At 40.4% G+C, this 20,959-nt stretch overlaps 2 protein-coding genes across 2 annotated transcripts; both read right to left on the reverse strand.

The window, feature by feature from the left end:
• Nucleotides 1-1,924: 1,924 nt before the first annotated feature.
• Nucleotides 1,925-12,271, reverse strand: LOC127351175 (ras-related protein Rab-11A). The gene is made up of 5 exons (XM_051378466.1): nucleotides 12,101-12,271; nucleotides 9,352-9,547; nucleotides 8,397-8,590; nucleotides 7,059-7,139; nucleotides 1,925-4,821 (listed from the first exon to the last, which is right to left on the reverse strand). Exons 1-5 carry the CDS (start codon nucleotides 12,138-12,140, stop codon nucleotides 4,685-4,687), a joined length of 648 nt encoding a protein of 215 aa, XP_051234426.1. The 5' UTR covers nucleotides 12,141-12,271; the 3' UTR covers nucleotides 1,925-4,684.
• A 736-nt stretch (nucleotides 12,272-13,007) lies between these two features.
• On the reverse strand, nucleotides 13,008-20,612 carry sh2d7 (SH2 domain containing 7). The gene is made up of 6 exons (XM_051378445.1): nucleotides 20,328-20,612; nucleotides 19,058-19,147; nucleotides 18,812-18,977; nucleotides 16,624-16,866; nucleotides 13,931-14,563; nucleotides 13,008-13,849 (listed from the first exon to the last, which is right to left on the reverse strand). Exons 1-6 carry the CDS (start codon nucleotides 20,576-20,578, stop codon nucleotides 13,805-13,807), a joined length of 1,428 nt encoding a protein of 475 aa, XP_051234405.1. The 5' UTR covers nucleotides 20,579-20,612; the 3' UTR covers nucleotides 13,008-13,804.
• Between the last annotated feature and the right edge of the window lie 347 nt (nucleotides 20,613-20,959).

The following is a 20,959-nucleotide window of genomic DNA, read 5'->3' on the forward strand; positions in this document are numbered from 1 at the left end:
TTTCAGTGTAGTTCTGAAAGGAAACAATCATTTCCAACAGTAAAAGAATAATTTGGTTTAAATGGAAATCAGTTTGTTATCAGAGCTGAAACACAATTTATCAGTTAGTTGCTAAAATGATTTTGACTGAATATTAATTGGCCAAACTTTTGATAAACAGTTGATTATTTATGAAGCAGATTCTCAGATTCCAGCTGATTTGCTGATTTTAGACTGTTGGTTGGACAAAAGAAGACATTTAAAGATGGTTTTAGTAAACAGTGATGGCCACTTTTCTCTTTCTGTACATTTTATGGACAAAACTATTCATAGAAGAAAATAAACTATTATCTGTGACCGACCTAATTAAAAGCAGTTTGTACAAAGAAATGCCTCAAATCAACAACAGCTTATAAATTCCACCCAACTCTATTAACTGTGTGCTGTATAATTGACTCAAATTAATGAGTGGGTACTTTGTGTACTGTCTCTATCTCTGGTTTCTCTTTAATTAGTACCAAATTACAAAAGTCCTCTTTTCAGGAAATTACTGTGAAAGTACAGCAGCCACCAGATAAAGCGCCACTAAATTAGCTAATTAATCAGAATAATGTCCTCAAGTGTGATTGGTCAGTCAGGTTGTGTAACACCTGAAAGCGCCGCAGACCCCCACCGGTGTTTAGCAGCTGTTTTGGCTGATGAGACCTCTGCTCAGGTGGAAGGAGAGCAGAGCGACGGGTGCACATGAAGTCACCGGACGAGCTCTAATAAGTGCGCAGAGCCTGTAAGACGACAACAGACCTTTTTTAAAAGAGATGTTTTAACTTGTAACAGTAGGAAAAGGACAGATGTTATGACGGAGTATTAGGGCCATACTAAGAGGAAAAATAATAAATAAACTTTTGGAAATTACGAGAAATATTACGACTTTATTCTCACAATATTACGACTTTATTCTCGTAACCCCCCCCAAAAAAATAAAAAATCTCTTAGTCAGGCACTCAGTCATATTCCAGTAAGAGATAAACCTCTATTTCATGGGACAGCTGTGTAGGAGTGGGGGTGAGTAGTTCCTGTAAACCATAACAGGAGAAACTGAAGAAGCTAATTCATTTAATTATTTATACCTTTTTACTGTGACGTGTCAAAATGTCCTGTGTGAGAAAGGTCTTCTAACGCACTGGTTCCCAACCTTTTTCCTCCAGAGACCCTTTTTTTTTACATTTAGTAAACTGACTCAGTGTGTAGATATTTAATATTATATTAAAAACTGTACAATAACTCTAAATAATTAACTCAGAAACAGCAAGATGTTTGTATAAAACGAGAGATTTGAATGAATTTTGAGCTGATTATTTCCTTTTTAGGGAACTTTTTATACAATCCTCTGTCTGTATTATGGATTTTATCATTTTCAACAATCACACAGACTTAATAGGCTTTTTTTTTCTTTTTTTGACAAATTCAGTGTTTCCTTGTCCCAAACGCTTGGCCGTTGTTCTATTAGACAATTTAATTTACTTTTCTTCAACCTAATGCTCAGATATAGGAAAAAAGGCCTGGTGACTATTTCCATCATTGAGTAAAAGGATGGATATTTCATTTATATTCAGTGTTTAATAACAGCAGAGAACAACTGATGACTTTTTAATAATCAAACAGACTCAAAAAGCTTATTTTTTGACAAATTCAGTGTTATTTGCTCTTCTGTGTTTTCTAATGCAGGACGAGGCCGGTTATCAGAGAGTGATAGCTCTGTGAATATAACTTGAGTTCAGGTCTTCAAACTTTATATATCAAATAATAATCAAAACCTTAATGACAGAAATGTTGACATACAGGCCTACTGTGTATAAGTAGGTTTTAAGTTTTCTAACACCTTTAGTGACCCCCAGGTTGGGAACCACTGAACCAGATGATGTAACAAGTAAAATACGAGCTCGTGTAAAGGTTTATGACTGGTGCGCTTTATTAAGATGAACTGATAACTTAAGATATAGACACAATTGTACAATTTATCAATCTGTACAAAACATAAAACCATTCATTTTGACCCCCCTCTCACATTTAACTCTCCAAATTCATTGAAATGACATCATTTCACTCTTACACGTTTACACTGGAATTACAGTCAGTTATAGAATTCAATATAGTAAAAAAAAAGAAATAATCAAAACACACTTTAAAATAAAAAAACACAGAACAATGGAGGTACGTGAAACAGGATCAGAAATCATATTTTCAGAAAAAAGGAATCACTTCTTCAACAGATTGCCAGCTAGTGAGTCTGGAGACGCTCGGCTGGCGGCGCCGTCTGTTCCAACAACAAAAAAAACGCCATTGGCACTGCCAGCCAGGCTCGCTCGCTCCAGAGCTACCGATCTACCCTCTGCCTCTAAACACACACACACACACACACACACACACACACACACACACACCAAGTGCAGGCATCGTATGTGTCTGCTAACACCGTCACACACTGACACTATAACCTGCGACAGAACACACACTCGGGGAGTTTTAGCAAGTAGGTTGTTAGCGAGGCGTCGGTCAGTTCACTGACTGGACTGGGCACAAACGATGAGCTTGTTAAGAATGTCATCCTAGCTAGCCGAGCCTAACCCTCAGCAGATTTAACCAATATGGACAGTAATGACAATGTTAGCTACATACAGTAAGGCGATACGACGTGGAGTCGCAGTCGTACAGAAAGCCATGCATTGTGTTGAAAGTCAGAGGCAGCTCGGTGTACGTAGGCTTAATGTGACGGGGGACAACACAGCCGTCTGTCTCCTCGAGGGACAGACCGAGCAGGGTTATGGGTTAAGGAGGAGGTGGGTATGGTGGTGAGTTGTTAGCAGGTGAATGAGAGGCGTTTTCGGACAGGTACGCGTGGTGAAGGAGGCACTGTGACCAGAAGTTAGCGAGAATGTGGCTGAATCCCACGAGTTTTTCCTCCGGGTGAGAAACTTCTCTGTCAGTTAGAGGGATTGAAGGAAAGACTCTGGAGACTCAGCACATGTTCTGCAGTGCTGAACTTTACATATTTTGGTTTTTTGAAGAGTGGCTCCGTCTTAAAAAAAAAAAAAAAAAACGGTCCATCCAATCTGAGAAAACAGGTCCAGATTCTCAATGTGCAGTAAAAATCTAATCCTAGACAAGAAAGCATGTTTACTAGATCAACTATTAAGGATCAGTGCAAGAGTTTGACACGCTCATGAAATCCAACCTCGTGGGTGAAAGACAATTTCCATTTACTTCTTTCTCAGTGCATCCTAACTACAGTTCTGTGGTTACATGCTAAGCATAATTTGCTAGACAACAGGAGAGTTTCGATTATAATATTATTGAGTATCATAAGAATGTCATACGAGAATACTACCTCAGTTACTCATACTTTTGCTGTATTTTAATTCCTTCATTTGCTATAGAAGTGCACTAAGAAAACAAAATCCAAACAGCCATGTGCTAGTTTCTGCATAGTTGTAGTCAAATATGTCAAAAATGAATGCATACTGTTCTCCTAATGTTGGAGCAGGGAAAGCCTTAACGGACTAATCTTCCATCAGAAAATCCTTCTCAGTAGAAGCGTGACTTCCTCTGTATGACGCCACTCAGACTTAAAGAGGGACAACATGAAAATGTACAGGAGTTGTGTTCAGCTTTCACGGTGACAGCCTTAAAAAAAACAAACAACAAAAATAATAATAATCACACACCCTTCAAGGCAATGATAGTGTTCCAACATAGAGTCCAGGTTGAGTCTTTCACCTGATTAAAACATGCAGCACAGCAGAGTGCCATCTTTTTAAAGACATGCAAAGCTGGCCCCAACCTGCCACCTGCTGTAAACACGGTGACCACCACGGCGCTCGCGAGGCGGCGCGCTGCATGCAAGCTCACACCCAAACCTTTTTTTTCCTGCTGCGCTAACTGAAGCTCGGCAAATTTGCAAATCTACGTTTCACTAGCGTCGTATTCACAGCAATCAGATCAAATGGCATGACACTACCGGAGCACACGCGTCTACGCTGCGCTCCGTACATCCAACGTGGTTTCCAAAAACAGTACATTGCACTAAAGAGGAGAGGGGCGGGGGGGCTAAAATGACGAGAGGAGAAGCTTGTATATAGGAGCAACTTTGATGTGCTTTAAAGTCATATATACCTAGTAGTTAGATATATGATACGAGACAGAGAAATATCATAAAAAAAAGTGGAGAAATCAACATGAGCACAAAGGATGAAGAGAAGAAAACAGAATCACATTCATATATTAAGACATTTTTGTGACAGCGCATCTACAGTAATGAAATCTAAAGTGATATGAAATGCCTGCTGCCTGCTGTCCTGCAGTAGCCTAACGACAGAGGGGCTCTGCTTGGGGGGCCACCCCACGCGGTGACTTCTTATACTGGGATATATTTACCTGGGGCAGGGGAGGGGAGGAGGAAGGGGGTTTGGGTGGGGGGAGGCAGGTACAGATAGGTGCAGAGTTCGGGTCACAGCCTTGAAAAGCTGTGGCTCGTCCCTCCCACACCACACAGTACGCTGAGGCAGTCTATTATCTGAGGGCGGGCTTTCGGGAGCTGTGAGCTGGGGTGGGGGGTGGGGTTAAGGAGGGAGGCAGGGAGGCGAGGACCGTGGAAAGAGGGGGAGAAAAAAGGGGGGGAGGAGGGGGTAGCAGCAGATCCGTGGCGGGGCTAGATGTTCTGACAGCACTGCATCTTTGGTTTGTTCTCAGTGGGCTGCACCTGGATGTTGACCACGTTGTTGCTGGGGGACATGTCGCTCTCCTGACGCTCCGACATCTGCTTCTGGGAGACGATACGGTAGATCTCTGACGGGAGGGGGAGAAAGGGGGAGAGAGGGACGAGAATAACAGTGTTATTTAGAGTTACAGCCTGTTTACTGCTGTCCGTGTTTCTTTCTAAAAACAATTCAAAAAGTCAAATTTAGCCTGTTAAATGACACAAATGTGACTTTTTCTTTCCATTTCTTCCTTGTGGGCGTCAGGTGACAGGAAGCAGATTGTAATGCGATAAAGAATCACATTTCTAATCATGCAAATGTTTAAATATCTTCAACTAAAACAGCATCAGGCTCAGATGATTTCTGAGTGTTCTCACATGTTTATAATTCATAGTTCAATCTGAGGCACTGAAGAGGGAAGTGATTTAAAAAGCCTTTAATATCTCTTAGTAACAGATAAAACCCACATACTGAGATATTAAATGTTAAGTTGTTGTGTGTAAAGTTCTTTATTTATCGCTGTCTTTTCCTGACACTGTGGGATTTTTTAAGTGTCGTTTCCTCTGCTGTCATGTGACCTGTCTCCACTAATCATTATCTCTACTCAGTTGTCCATACTGACCCTGTTACCACTTAACAGATAGAAGAAACAGCCCAAAGGCAACCATTGTGTATTTAGCCTGATGAAACCAACAGTGAATGTTCGATCGAGTATTGTGTGTATCGTAGCCTGATTTATCTTCTTCCTCTGAGCCTTAGAAACTGTTGCACTGGGTGACATGTTTCTTCTTTACCATGAACACACTGTAGTTTATTTTAACTCCCACATACACCGTCCTGCTGCCCCAACAATACCAAATGTGGACTAATCCGCCACTGAAAGTAGGGCCCAACAAATGCAGTTTGTTTGATTAAAAACTACAGTGAGCAGCTGTTTTAGGAGATTACTGGAGCTGTCCCCGACTAAAGACTTTTATAGTCGACATTTATATTAATTTTATCATTTAAATTCATATATTTAAACAGCCGCCTTTTAAATGATAACAGAAAAAGTGGTAATGATATTAAACAACCTAAAGTTTTCCAACCTTTTTTTAAAATTAGACTATACATTTGTCTTTTATAGAGATTTACATCTTCAGTAGCAACAAAGTCAAAGTACTTAGAGACTAAAACATTATTGATTTGTTTTGGTGGGATTTCTTGGCCACAAAAGGACATCCAGAATAATACCAGTCTTATCTCTCGATAAAAGCAAGAAATCTCTGTCTGTCTGTCTGTCTGTCTGTCTGTCTGTGGCTCAAATATCTCTGCAGATCAGGATCAGACTGACCTGAGAGTTTCAACATGGCTGCTGTGTGGTTTAAGGGTGTGCAACGTCGGCTTTGTTTGGACTATAAAGATACCATTAATAAATTATTTCATAAATGATTTACAAATTCCGCTAGCATTGTCAACCATAGCCACCGTAGCCACGTGCGCACCAGAGGCAATCACCGCAGCGGCGCAAGCGGCTTTATACCTGCAGCGGATTTTGCCGGCTGTTCGGTCCTGTTCTGTGCATCTACACTGACCGTTGGGGATTACTGAGACTGAACGAGTCCGGACCGAGTCTGTTCCGGTGTGAGGAGATCCGGATACGCGAGGACAACAAACTGGAATCGGAATCTGTGGATGTTCGTCTGTAGCAACCTCATTTGGCCATCCATGAAAAAGCTACTGAACCTCCCACTTTTCTATAGCAATACATACTACCTACGGGCACTGCACTAGTCGTATAAATGTCACCAAACTGAGTCCATAACAGTTTTGATATCTGGTTCTGGGGAGGCTGTTTTCATACTGTTACAGCACAGACAGACAATTATACAGATTGTGTACAGGCACCAGCAGGTAAAAAACACTACAGTAATATCTTTGCAGTTGGTCGTCTCACTTCCGATGAAAAGGTTTGCCACTCCTCAACGATAAGCCATTCAGCAACATTACGTAATAAAGATAACTCAGCTGTCTGGTGTGTTTGTATCTCTGCCCAGCAACAGAAGTTCAGTCGCCACCTGACTTCCCTTTCGCTGTAATCACACTCATAAACCGGGTCAGCTCTGAGCACTGATAATAAAAACACCTGGAACAAGAACAACCACTGAACTGTCTCATTTCCTCAATAAATGTTAAACGTCTGTCGGCCGTTTTGTTTTTAAAGGGTTAAAAGTCGAGGAAGTGGATACTCGAGCACATTTTATAAGACTGTAAAGTGTGACGGGTGCATATGGACACGAGGTTTGGACGTGGGTGGGGATGTTTGAGGACTAACACAGTACTGACCTGTCAGGATGGTCTGGAAGGCCGTCTCAACGTTGGTGGAGTCCAGAGCCGACGTCTCCAGAAAAGATAAACCATTCTTCTCTGCGGGGCGAAAGTTGAGCAACACGTTAACCGTATTTCAAATATGTAACATTCCTCAGATAGCAGAGCGCTCGACCCGTTAAAGAGAAATATGTGACAGTGAAAGCATCCAGTTAGACCTTCACTGTGGTACAATAACTTAAAACACACAGTTTCTCTTATCATCATTTCAATGCATTCATCAGAATCATTAGAGAACTGTAAGTTACACTATAATCTAATTTAATTTACAAATCGTTAGAGCTGGAACTGGATCAGGGTCGACTGAGTTGTGAGTTCAGGCTGAATATGAGTCTTTTCTGAGGTGGTGAGGGGCTTCTACTCGACCTCTGTATTTTTATTTGTCGGGTGCTTGTGGTTCGGCCTTTTAAATCTATTTCCTTTTTACACTCGGTGCGGTTATGTTTTGAGGATTATGGGAAAATACAATACATCCTAGTAACCCTGCAGTTTGCTTTTATAGGGAAGGATGTATGGTATTTTAATGTAGCTTAATTGTCTTCCTGGAAGGAGGACAAAGGAACTTTTTTGTGCTATCCATGACATTTTAAATGAATATGTATGTATTTGTTGCAGTACTTGACACAGTATATATATTTAGAGATGTCAAATAAAATCGAAATATTGAATAATAGAAGAATCCATTAAAATCTTTGGGCGGATCTGAATCACGGGCGGATACACAAATCCTTTTTCACTTTATTCACATTGTGAGGTTTTCTCCTCTGCGTGCACAAAGTTTATAACCCGTCGTATTGTTATTGTGCTTCACTTTATTGTGTCCAATAAAGCTTTAAAAATTAAAGTTATTGGACTGAAAATGAGATTTGGGGCTCAGCCCTTACAAATCATCACCTAAAAAACACACAAATGTTTAAAATACTCTAATCTTCTCTTACGTAACACAGATATAAAATAGTGTCATTAAGTTACTGTTCTGGACGGATATTTCTATGCTTTGTTGACAGCTTTGGGGTTGTTTTAACGTGTCGTTTAGGATGAAATCTTATTCATGATTCATCATTAATTTCAGCTTCTCAAATGTGAATATTTTCGGGTTTCTTTAGTTGTCAATGACGGTAAACTGAACATGTTTTGGGATGTGGACAAAATAAGACACCTTGGGAAAAAATTATCTACATTTTTACCATTTTCTGACATTTTATGAAGCAAATAACTAACGGATTCATTGAGAAAATCATCAATAATTGAGCGATAATGAAAATAATTGTTATCTTAAAAACAGGACATTCTTACCAGCAAAAGCCCGCGCCTCGTCGGTGGGGACGGCCCGGAGGTGACGCAGGTCGCTCTTGTTGCCCACCAGCATGATGACGATGTTGCTGTCGGCGTGATCTCTCAGCTCCTTCAGCCAGCGCTCCACATTCTCATAAGTTAGATGCTTGGCGATGTCGTAGACCAGGAGAGCACCGACCGCCCCGCGGTAGTACCTGCAGCAGAGCCACACACGTAGGGATACAGGTCAACATCATACAGTTATCTTCAGAGCCAAATCACTGCTATATATATATTAATATATATAATAATATATGATGTGATCTAGTGGGAGCACTTTGTAACCTGATTTCAGCCTCTAACTGTTAGTGTGTTGTATTAGTACAGATGGATTTAAGTGTTTTAGCTCATTCATTCGTTTTTTATTATCCTTTCTGTCATTTGTAAAACAGCTATAGTTTAAAGTTGCAGAGCTGGAATGCTACAACATGGACATTGGGAGTGCCTGGATATTGCTACTGCTTCACTGTTTTGCATAGGAATGGGATTATGTATACATTGTAAAGACCTGTTGACCTCCTCTATAGTGCACTGTAGGGATGATGTGTTTTTGTAGCCCAAACCCAAAAGTTAACGTCGCCCTGGTTCCAATGAAAAAGCTAAAAGCTAAAGTCAGGCTATAAATGAACTACATCGCGGTCGCCACTAAACTTCCAACTACTATTGAGGAGATAAGTCTCCATGTTTAATGTCACTGACAACCTCTATAGTCTCATGTGGCCACTCGTTAGCGACCACCTTTTTTAAGACACAAAAACTTAAAAACTCACGGGCGGGAAAATGTGCTGACGTATTTTATGTTGTAGAAGAATACGAGTAAAGCTCTTAAGCTTGTGTTAACCACAGACCTTTATTTCCCCCCATTAGGGAACCAGAGGTGATGCTAACTCATTATCCTGCAGCGCTCTGTACTCACGCTGATGTGATGGCACGGTAGCGCTCCTGGCCCGCCGTATCCCAGATCTGGGCCTTCACCGTCTTGCCGTCCACTTGGATGCTGCGCGTGGCGAACTCGACTCCGATGGTGCTCTTACTCTCCAGGTTGAACTCATTTCGGGTGAAACGGGACAGCAGGTTACTCTTTCCCACCCCCGAGTCACCGATAAGGACCACTGCAACACAGAGCGGAGTAACACGTTTAAAAAAACACCCGAGAAATGGACCATTCATGTGCTTCCTGTGTGGGTTTTTACTCACATTTTAACTCCTATTTTCTAACAGATTTCATACAAACTACACCTGAATGCACTGATCTCACTTTATAATCTCTATAATCAACAAACCACATTAAAGTTAGTATATCTCTGATATTGATTAAAGCTGCAATAATTAGCTGATTGAAGTCCAACGACACAAACTTAATCAGCAACTAATTTGAGAATCTTTTAAGTTATTTCAAACCAATAATGATGCTTTTTATATTTCATGCTTTTTATCAATTACATTTTTCTATTTTATTTACAATCAATTTAGGGAATCCGCCGATGTCAGCATCCGTCCGACGCTGCAAGTAATTGATGTTCACCTGATAGCGCTCTACGGCAGCGTGATGTATAACCTCCTGTTAGTCGGGCAGGCGGAGGAGGAGGAGAAGCAACGGCAGCAGTTTGGAGACTGTAAGCAGAGCTGCACAATTAATCTAAATATTATCGCAATCTGAACACGTGCAAAGTCCAAACTGCTGTTAAAAGGTCAGATGTGACAGAACAGCATTATAATGAAGTACTGAGGTACTCTGGTTCTCCAGATGTTAGAAAACATGTTTGTTTGCTTCAAATGTCACATTAAGATGATTTGATTGGTTTTTTTGAGTGGAAAGGAAAATTTTATGATTCCAAAATTCTCCCTAATAGTGAATCATATTTCACCACAATAACATCTGTTTTTATCATATTGTGCAGCCCTAATTATAAACAACACTTCTGACAACATTAGTTACATTTAACGAATAAAACCTGTTTTTAAAGTCATTGTTAGAACTACAGTGGTATTATTCAGGGCTCATATTGGTACTCGATATCAGTAAATATATTGTATTTGTAGATAAAGTGGAGTATCTAACCTGCATGGTTTTGTAATTATATGTATTTGTAGTCATTTCGAACACCATAGATCTTAAATATATGTTATTGTGTCTATCAGTAAATGTATAAAACGAGTATCTGGTGCTAAAGTGCACATATATATTACACAACCACAGTCAGTCCGATCATACATAAAATACAATAAAACATAAAATATGAATATATAAAACCCTCCTGACCTAAAAAGAAAGTAAAAATAGTTCCTGAATACATTCACATAGAGGCTGATACGTATTCTAATAACCAGTTTCCTACTTGTTCCTCTGAAGTCTGTATCTGATCCTTGTTCTCTGAGGTTCTCTGAGGTTCTCTGAGGTTCTCTAATATCTGCTCAGTTTCACATGGATCATTATTGACCATCAGACCTTACTCTCCCCTGGACAGCAGGATTTTACAATAATCCAAAGTTAGATTTAGAATAAGGAATAAAAGTAAAATCAGTTATTTTCAGTAAATCTTCTAAAGACGGGGGGGGGGGGTAAAAAAAATTTATAGGGGCTTTTTTTTTTTAAAGGGGTAAAAAAAAAAAAAAAAAATATTTGCTGTAGGCCTTTATCTCTGTACGACTGTTAGAATAAAATTAAAATACATAAAATACAGACACAGAATTGTATAAAAAGTTAAAGTTAAACGAGAATTCATCCAAAAGTCTGATTTCACACAAACTTCCTGAGTTCACTGATTGGATTCAATGTGCAGCTGATCACATTAAAAGGAAGAAAGGAAAGGTTGGGAACCACTGAACTGAGAACTGATTTCCAATAAGACTGAAAACTGCAAGAATCGATTTAATCTTTAAATCTTAAATACAATAATACTTATATAAGAATCTGAACTGTATTTTATTGGCTATAGATTCCCAATAAGGCTCTTAAAGTGTGTTCCTGTAGATAATCCTAAAGGTTAGTATTGGAACGGATCGATAGGACTGATTGATTAGGGTGCAGCAGAGAGAGCCATTTTACCAGCTAGCATTAATTAATAATTAACTAATAATATCTTTATAATTTCATTATAACGCATCCAGATTTTATATCCAACAAATTATACTTCAGATAGAAAACAACTTTATTTACCTCCACTGGCTTCTTCCTCGGATTTTAATCTTTAATAATAATAATAATAATAATAATAATAATGATGAGGTTATTTATAATATAATTATATATAATTATGAGGTAATTAATGAGGTAATGAGGTAATTAATGAGGTAATGAGGTAATGAGGTAACGTTAGGTGTGTCCGCGCCCACTGACAGAAGCTAACAGAAGCTAACGTTAGCCGCTGTGAGACGCCCGATCGATGATCGATAAGTAACGCAGCGGGATCGATGGACGACACACCGCGCTCCCGCCCTGCGCAGGAGGCTCGTGTTGGGTCGCGTGGATGAATCCGACCCGCTGACGTTTCCGTGAAAGACTCGTTGAGAAACAATCCGAGCACAAAGGTTGACGTTAGCATCGTTAGCATCGTTAGCATCGTTAGCTTAGCCTCACAGTCAATCAGCCGGCCTGCGTTAGCCTGGCAGCTAACGGGCTAACAGCTAACTGTCACAATAAAGAGAGAAAAACGTTGTTTTACCTTTGAACAAATAATCATATTCGTCATCTCTAGTGCCCATCGTCCTAATGAGAAACAATTAGTCCAAGATTGAATCTGATTTAATCTGATTTAATCTGATTTAGTGACAGAAACACGATCTTCTGGATTTTACTCTTCCAACGGGAATCTGTTTGGAAGCCGTACTTCCGTAATGTCTTCTTCTGCTGCTTCTTCTCTGGCAGCCTGCTGGTAGAACGCAGAGAACACTCCGCCATCTAGCGGTCAGCAGAGGGAACTGCACCCGCCCAGAGGCACATTATTGTTACAGGCATGTCTGGAGCAGTGTTAGTAACTCATTACTAGTGTTAATATTACTTTACCCAGTAACTAATTACTAATACATGTCAGTAATAATACTACAGCTACCCCCCCGAATAATTAGTTACAATATTACTTTTGTTATCATCCCCTACTGATTTAAAATCTAACAATCACTTCCTTGGATTCATTTTTGTAATCGTGGCAAAAACAAAGATAAAAACAGATAGTAGCAGTATTGAGTTCAAAACATATAAAACAATAAATTAATTAAATAAATAAGATGATGAATAAACAGAGTAGCAGCTGGAAATATTCCGTTACTTTGACTTTAGCCAACAAAACTGTATTTTAATTGTTGTGTAATTTTAAGGAGAAAGGACACAATTACCAGTTTTGTGAGGATACTAGTAAAGTAACTAATTACTGTTGGCAGGTAATAATACGTAAAGTTAAACATCACTTTTGAGAAGAGTAACAAGTAACGAGTAATACGTTGAAGTTGACATATTTAGTCTGTTTATCTGTAACAGTGTTACAGTGCAGTACAGTAACACTCATAAAAGAACTGTCTTTGTAGCAGTGATAGTGTCACACTGACTGAATTAAAATAACAATCAAACAATAATTACACAGTTTTAAACTTTATTTGTCGATAAAATTGCTCTACGGTACAAAAAAGCAAATTGAAACACAGAGCAAAATACAAGCAGAAAAGATAAGAAGAAATGCCTCCTGGAGTTTGTGCCAGTGAGATGCATACAGTCTGCCAACTGCTCCTAAATGTTTAAACCGGGTCAAATGTGAAGAATGAAGTAAAACACAACCCAAATTAACACACTGCAGAATAAAATATAAAGAAAATAACTAAAAAACAACTAATAGATACACGATGAAGGCACAGCCAGGTTGTGGCGGGGTCTGCCACGAGGTGCCCGGAGATAAACCATCTCGTTGTTGTTGTTGTTGTTGTTGTTCTGAGGGCGGACTGCACGCTGCACTGACTCACTGTTATCTAGCTGGTTAGCATACTAACTTCAGGAGATATCTCTGTAACACGATACCTAAACGTATTTTACGTAACGTCAAAACTGTTATCTCTCTAAATTCTGTTGATAAATTTCGTAAATTTATGTTTTAAACAAAAATCCGTCCATATTGTACCTTTCATCTTCATTAATGTTTTTTATTCAAATTTACATAAAATCATGAGATACAAAAAAGGGGAAAAGACCAGAAGAAGAATAAATAACGATAACTCCTGTTTGATTTATGCAGAGTGAGATTATTGCAGCGTTTAAACATCTGAGTTCTTGTCTGAGTGACTTTCTTACCTAATAAAATGCAATTATTAAAGTGATTTATTTATAATACTCATTTCTGCCTCAGTTAAAATATCAAACAGGTGATGTCTTCAAGTCACATTTATTTCTTCTTGTAATCAGGAAGGAATTTCTTCCATTTTATATTCTGCAAACAAAAAAAAACATTTGAATTAAATATTTCTGCTCCAGAAAACATGAACAGCTGTGATCATTCTTCCTGACTTACACTTTTCCCCCAGGTGGATTTGGACTTCTTGGTCTTCATATCCTCCAGCGACTCGTAAGTGTTTCCTTGGACGGCGGCGGCCTCCCCGGGGATCTGCTCGTAGGTGTCATCGGGCAGCCCGGCAGGCGTTGGCCTCTCGGGGACCTCCGTGTACGTGGCGCCTCCCTGCCGTGCCGAACTCCCTCCAGGCCCCTCAGTGGTCTGGTACAGCGGGTTGGACTTCAGCATTTCCACGTCTTCACCCTGCTGTTCTGACCTGGAGCTGCTCAGCTTCAAAGTGTCTCTGGGCTCGTGGAGGGAGTAGGTGTGACAGGTGACCCTCTTCAGCGGAGTGGGTGAGTGAGATGTTAACGCTGTGAAGGAGGGACTGCTGAGCTGGTTGGAGTACTCCTCCTCCTCCTCCATGCCGTTGTTGTTCAGTCTTGGTAGAGATTTGCTTCTGCTCTCCACCTGTGTGAGCTCAGAGTACGTGATCCCCGGTGGACAAAGATCACCCGGATAGCTTGTGTCAGTGCTATTAAACGAGCCTGGCTTTCCTCTGTCCTCTTCACTTGGATGTGGGGTTGTGTCAGGTAAAGATCCACTCAGGGAGAAACCCAGAGGAATGCCTCTTTTTGGCACTGGAGGTACACCCTGAAAGACATAATGAGAATATGGATGACAGGGAAGAACAGGCCTTTAACTCCTTTCACACACAACTGTTGCTTGTTTACCTGCCCGCGAATCAGCATAGCGAGGAAGATGGATGCTGGCGTTTCAAAAGGAAATGGTGTGAGCACACTCACCTGAGAAAGAGGCTCAGTCCGTCCTACAGAGTTTGTTATCTAGCTTGCCAACCCCTGGGCGTATTCTTAGCCGCCTGTTCTACAAAATCGACCTTTTCTACCTTGTTAACCCAGCACCAACTGTTGGGCTTCCTGAATACCATATCAAGTACCAATCATTTGTTGAAGAGAGCGAGACAACACATTTAGGCCGACCGTATGCACAGAGAGAGAATCAAGATACTTGTAGACTACCTTTGATTTTGTAGCCAGCAACAATAATAAGCATACCCAACAACGGGGTGCAAGAAGCAGCTTGATCTGAGTTTGTCAATCACAAGGTAGCCCCGCCCCAAAGCATACCCTGCTTTATGGTCTGTTTTACTCTAAATGGGACCATCAGTTACTAAATGAACATCATGCTGTATGGAAGAAGACTGAAACTAGAGACTGAGACCAGAAACGCATCAGGAAACTGTTCACTGAGCTCAGAAATCAACTGAGAAGTCGACTCATTTCTCCATAAGACTGTATGGTATCTGTGTGTTATTGCAACCAGTGGAGCTCCTGCTGCTAGAAATTACAGAGAATGCAGTTTTAAGACATTTCCTCATTGGCTTCACTTCACAGACCCAGGAGCTCTGTCCATTATTTATACTGTCAGTGGTTTGTTGTAGTGAAAGTTGTGCCGGCAGGAGTCAGTGGTTAATGCTGTCAATGCAAATGAAATTGTCCTGCAAAAAGATATTATCTCTCCTCTGTGACGCAACCTAACCACTGAGCACTCAGATAAATATTCCCATTTATAACTCACATGGACTCATTAACCCATTTATAACTTATTAATTCAGTTTGGTCTGATATCTGCGTTTGGATGCGACTCTCTTTGTGTAAGGTCCGTCTATGGGACGTCGATGCACAAAGGAAAGTGTTGGTTTGCAGTATTTAACTCTGATGATTGTTTTTACAGTCCGGTGGTGTTTTAGATTTATGAAGGAGCATTCAGCTACAACCAACCATAGACCGGTGACAAATTAAAGCAAAAACCTGAATGAATGAGTGGAGAAACAGGACCAATGTAGATGCTTTCATACATGCTTTCATTGTGTTGGTTTTTCCTGTAAATTGTCACATATGTGTGTAAATGCCAACTTTGGTACATTTGAGTTTACATTTATCGAGCAGAAATATCTGCAAATATTCAGACAACTCCATAGTGACCTAAAAAGACTATGATATGAGCCTTAAAACTAGAAATAATGATAACAAATTAAGTAAGTTGTGCTTATTACAAGCAATGAAAACTTTATTAAAAAAGAGCTAAATTTATACCTTTAATCTGAGATTAATAATTAGCCCAAAATTCTTACAATAAGACACAATTTCTTCAAACAGCAGAATAAATATAAGTGACTTTCTCTTAAATGAAGAACCTAGAAACACAGTCTGACATATTTTCTTAAAACCAGATTACTTTTCTAATGCAGAACATGCTTGACAAGATTATTTTTTGGTCTTTTTTACTTTCTTAAGATTCCTTTTTGCAGTTTAATTAAACTTGAAGCTCCCTGCAGTCAGAATTCAGTGTTCCTACAGTCTGATGGTTGAACTATGTCTGTGCAGACTTTGACTCTAGAAGAATGTTTTCACATTAATCTGCTGAAAGTAGAAAGTTTCTCTGAGCTCACTGAACATCTGATTTAAAGGGGTGGGGCTTACGAGCATGATTTGTGACATCACAAATAGTTCAGGAAGTTAACCCTGATCCAGTTTCCAGCTTCTACAGTGAGATCCACCAGAGCACAGACACTGAGACTCTACAGTGAAGGAGGAGACATCTTGTGTCCAGCAGGAAAACGTAATTAAGTCTTTTTCTTTCTGCGTCCTCAAACAAACTCTAATAATCGATCAGGTCTAATGACATCATACCTGTGCGAGGGACACTGTGTCTACAGACACCGCCCCCGTCAGCTTTCTGTTGCTGGATTTGGGTGGTAGTGCAGGTGGATGCACTGTTGGAGAATCCTTCTGCTGCTGAATCCTTTGAGTATTGCCCGCGTCGCTGTGCTGAGCATTTTTCTGGTCCCACAGAGTCCGCAGAGCTTGGACGCTCACCCCAGGCTTCGCTTTGGGTTTGTAATTGACCACGTCATACACCTCACCCGTGTTTTCCTGAAAATAACAACCTGTGTTATTGTCTCTATTCAATCAGGCTCCAACGAGGAAAACAAGTGAGACATGTAAATGATGCAGGCACCAGTCAAATTAGATTAGTGGAACAGCAATTATGATCTTTCAGATTTAGAAACTGGACTGTTGTAGTGCACCAACTGACCCAACAATGTATTTAATCTTAACCTTTTACAATAAGTAAGTAAGTAAAGCTTTATTTATATAGCACCTTTCTGACACAGAGATCCAAAGTGCTTTACAAACAACAAATAAACATAACCATACCCAATCAAACAAACATAGGGAGCATGTAAAGAGAAACGACGCTGAAGACTGTTCCACAATGTTGGGGATAAAACAGCAAAGGTCACCTTTAGTTTTGCAGTTAGAGCGGGAAACGGATAAAAGGCAGAGGAGGAGCGAAGTGGCCGAGGAGTGGAATGAGGAACAAGGAGATCTGAAATGTAACTGGGGGCAAAGGTCATGAAGGTGCACCAAAAACGGGGCAGTACAACAGAAAATCAATCTGGTGCCTCTTTGATTATTTCATGGCAACAGATTGGAAGAGTCTACAGCCGTGCTAGCAGATCCTTGTAAAGCCTCCATGGATGAAAACATCATAATAGAGTAATAATTGATCTTATTTGGAGTTTGAGGTGTCCTGACAACAGTTTTACAGACATGGCAGGGTAGTAGGGGAATATTTAACTGTATCCAAGTCTTATTTATACGTCTGTGGGCTTCAATGTACGAGGCACAGTGGTGTTCACCTTCTTAGCTTAGCCTGTTAGCATGCTAGCATTACGGTCATTGAGGCATTAAGACGTATCCTGCTGGGAACATAAAAGTTTGAACTTTGAGATTCACTGGCAGTTCATCCAATAGTTCAACATAAAAATACCAGAATGGTGAACCACATGGTGCTCGAGGAAAAGTAACTAGGATACATCGTCTGGGAACCAGCGCTACAAAATGACGATCCCTCTCACACCTTGGAATAACTTTACTTTTAATCAGTGAACAAAAGAGCATCAACAGCACCTGAAGCACTCTCAGACCGAGTGTAGTAAAATCTAGTGCTGTCAGTTAACCGCGTTATTAAAGGCGTTAACGCAAACCCATTTTAACAGCGTTAATTTTTTTATCGCGAGATTAACGTTCTGTTTGGTCTAGCACACTTTGTAGTTTTTTCCACATGCTGTTGCAACAACTAGTAACGTTATAAAAACTACAACACCACACCGGATCTAGCTAGACCGGAAACAAAACAACAGGCACACCACACACACTTGTTTAAGAGTAGTAGACGTAGACCGAAATGGATGCCAATAATATTCTGAATGGAAAGTTTACTTTTAAAAGTTGCCAAATGGTTCCATTGACAAGACCAAAGTGATCTGTGTGTTTTGTCGTTGTGAACTGAGCTATCATCGCAGCACGTCCAGTCTGAAATACCACTTGATGGCCAAACACACAGCTAATGCGAATTCTCTGCCCCCTCGTCAAAGTAAGCCGATCCACTTTTCCATGTTGATAAGAGCATTAAAATGAGAAATATAATGGGACAAAAAGAGACCAAGGGACATTTAGAATAGATAAAAATGCGTGATTAATTACGATTGATTATGACATTAATGCGATTAATCGCTTGACAGCACTAATAAAACCCTCACATTGCATGAGTGACACCAACGTAGTTCAGCTGCAGTCCGAACTCAGAGGGCCTCAGATTTTACTAGATAGTCAGAAACTTTGTTGTGCCGATGGCGCCACATGAAAAGTCAGAGAACCACCAAAATCAATAGGATTCATCCTCTCAGGACCATAAATGTCTCAACAAAATGTCATTTATTAAATAGTTGTTACAGTTTCAGTCTGAACAAAAGTGGTGGATCGACCTCCCTAGAGTCTGTGTCTGTATTCCTTCAGATCAAACCTGTCTCACCTCATAACAGCTGGAGGTCAGGTATTCTCCAAAGGGCTGGATGGGGCTGACCTTGTAATGCTCGATCAGCTCTGTGAGACTGCCGTACGTCTGACAGTCTCCGGATATGACGAACTGTCCGTCTTGATTCTGCGTGATGACAAAATGACGGCACCTGTCGTGGCCCCTTTTTGGAGGAAAAGGCCGGTGAATGAAGGCGGTAAAGAATAAATTGCACAAAGGTTCAACAGACTTGATTTGCCTCACTTGTAGGACAGGATGTATCCGATGGCTTTATCACTGAGGCGAATGAGAAAACAGCCCAGAGCTTTATCTCTCAGTAGATCTTCCGTGTCCCTGAGCAGAGAGCGACACACAACCAATAAACAGACTAACAGGCAAATTAGATTTAAAAACACAGCGGCTATGTTATGAAACCTTCGTCCAACTTGTATCAGCACACATCACTCAGAGAAAACAGAGATCCACTGACGATAGGTTCAGTTACATCCAGTCATTGATCCTGTAAGTCATTATAATGAGAAACTTTCTCCAAAGATTCATTTACCAACATACTTTCACAAAGTCATTATTTTGAGATGTGAAGTCAATAGTTGGAGAAGGTTTCTCATTATAATGACTTACAGAATCCTTTAGTGGAAATGGGCTTCCATTGGAGAGTTTAATTTAATTCACGATAAATAAAAAAACACACCCAGCTACAGCCTGCTCTGACAGAACTCTAGCTAACTATCTCATCTACATCAGTCATTAGCTGGGCAGCTAATGGTTAGATTAGATTAGCGAGCTAGTTACTGCTTATCTTATTACTGTTGTATCGAGTCAAGGTGGGGCTAGTTTCAACTGTTTTATATACCGTTGGGTAGTTTAATCCATCGCAGTGAGTACATCATATATTGTGTAGTGTAACTAAAGTAATTAGTAACTAAAGCTGTCAAATGAATGTAGTGGAGTACAATAAAGTACAATAAAGTACAATAAAGTACAATAAAGTACAATACTCTCCTGGAATGATTACGATTAAAGTAAAGGGGCCTCATGTTTGTTAGTAAAGCAGCAACTTTCAGTGTGTGTTGATTCTGGCGCCCCCTGTGGACAACAGTGGTAGTGTTCCTCCTCGTTTCATTGATTTCAAGGTGAAACCGACCCGATGTCAGACATTAAGAACAACTAATCCTCTCTCTGATGGCCTCGTTTTTTTTATGGAGGTCTTATAGAGGCTTCAGTGTTTAACTGAGACTGTTTCATAACCAGTTAAAAGCTCCTTGTAGTCGGTTTGAGTACTTTAATACATTTACTTTCCACCACTTCATGACCTCAGTGTCCTCAGTAGCTGACAGATAAACAAATGTGGAAAGTTGATGGCAGAAATATCTACACAATTCTAGTCAAATAAAGGCACATAAAATACCACCGCCTGCTATAAACCCACAGAGTCAAAACCAGTTCATCCTCTGTGTACTTCCCTTCCCTCCTTTCCCCCACAGATCCTGTAGCACTGCACTGTGTCGCTTACTTTCTCGCAGCGAAGCCTTGAAACCAGTCCGGGAAGTTCCCGTTGTTGGTAACGATGAGCGGCGCCTGCGTCTCGGTGAACCAGCGCAGCACCAGCTCCTTCAGGCCTCCCTCGGAAGTCTCCATGTGGAGGTCGACGCCCGGCTTCTTCTCCATCCTCACAGGTTTGTCAGGAGCTGACGGAGCAGTGGAGGCACACCATGCGTGCTCTGCGCTCAGGTGAACGCTCAGAAGGAAGACGAGCTCCCTCATTTGACTATCCCGTTGGGCGTCGCTCTCATCTGAATAGTGGTATTGTTTCAGTTTATCTACCAATGGCTCTTCTGCCTCTCATCGGCCTGCAGGTTTCATTTCACTATCTCTGTTCCTTGTCCCAGATTGAACTTATTAACAAGCTTGGTGCGTTATTTCATTCTGTTTGTTTTTCATTTGAGTTCAATTAATTAGTTTTTCCCTTTATTTGACAAATGGAGGATCTGATGTAGGAGAGGGTATAAACATGGTGTGTATTCCAGAAAGGTAAGACATTCAAATGTAGGGTTAACCACATTGATTATGGAGGAAATTTGGTCATAAATCAAAGTATTGGACCGTAAAACAGTTCATCCTGAGGGGACCATGAACTAAATTCCT

Source organism: Dicentrarchus labrax, unplaced genomic scaffold, assembly GCF_905237075.1.
Source record: "Dicentrarchus labrax unplaced genomic scaffold, dlabrax2021, whole genome shotgun sequence".
Classification (NCBI taxonomy): Eukaryota; Metazoa; Chordata; class Actinopteri; family Moronidae; genus Dicentrarchus; species Dicentrarchus labrax.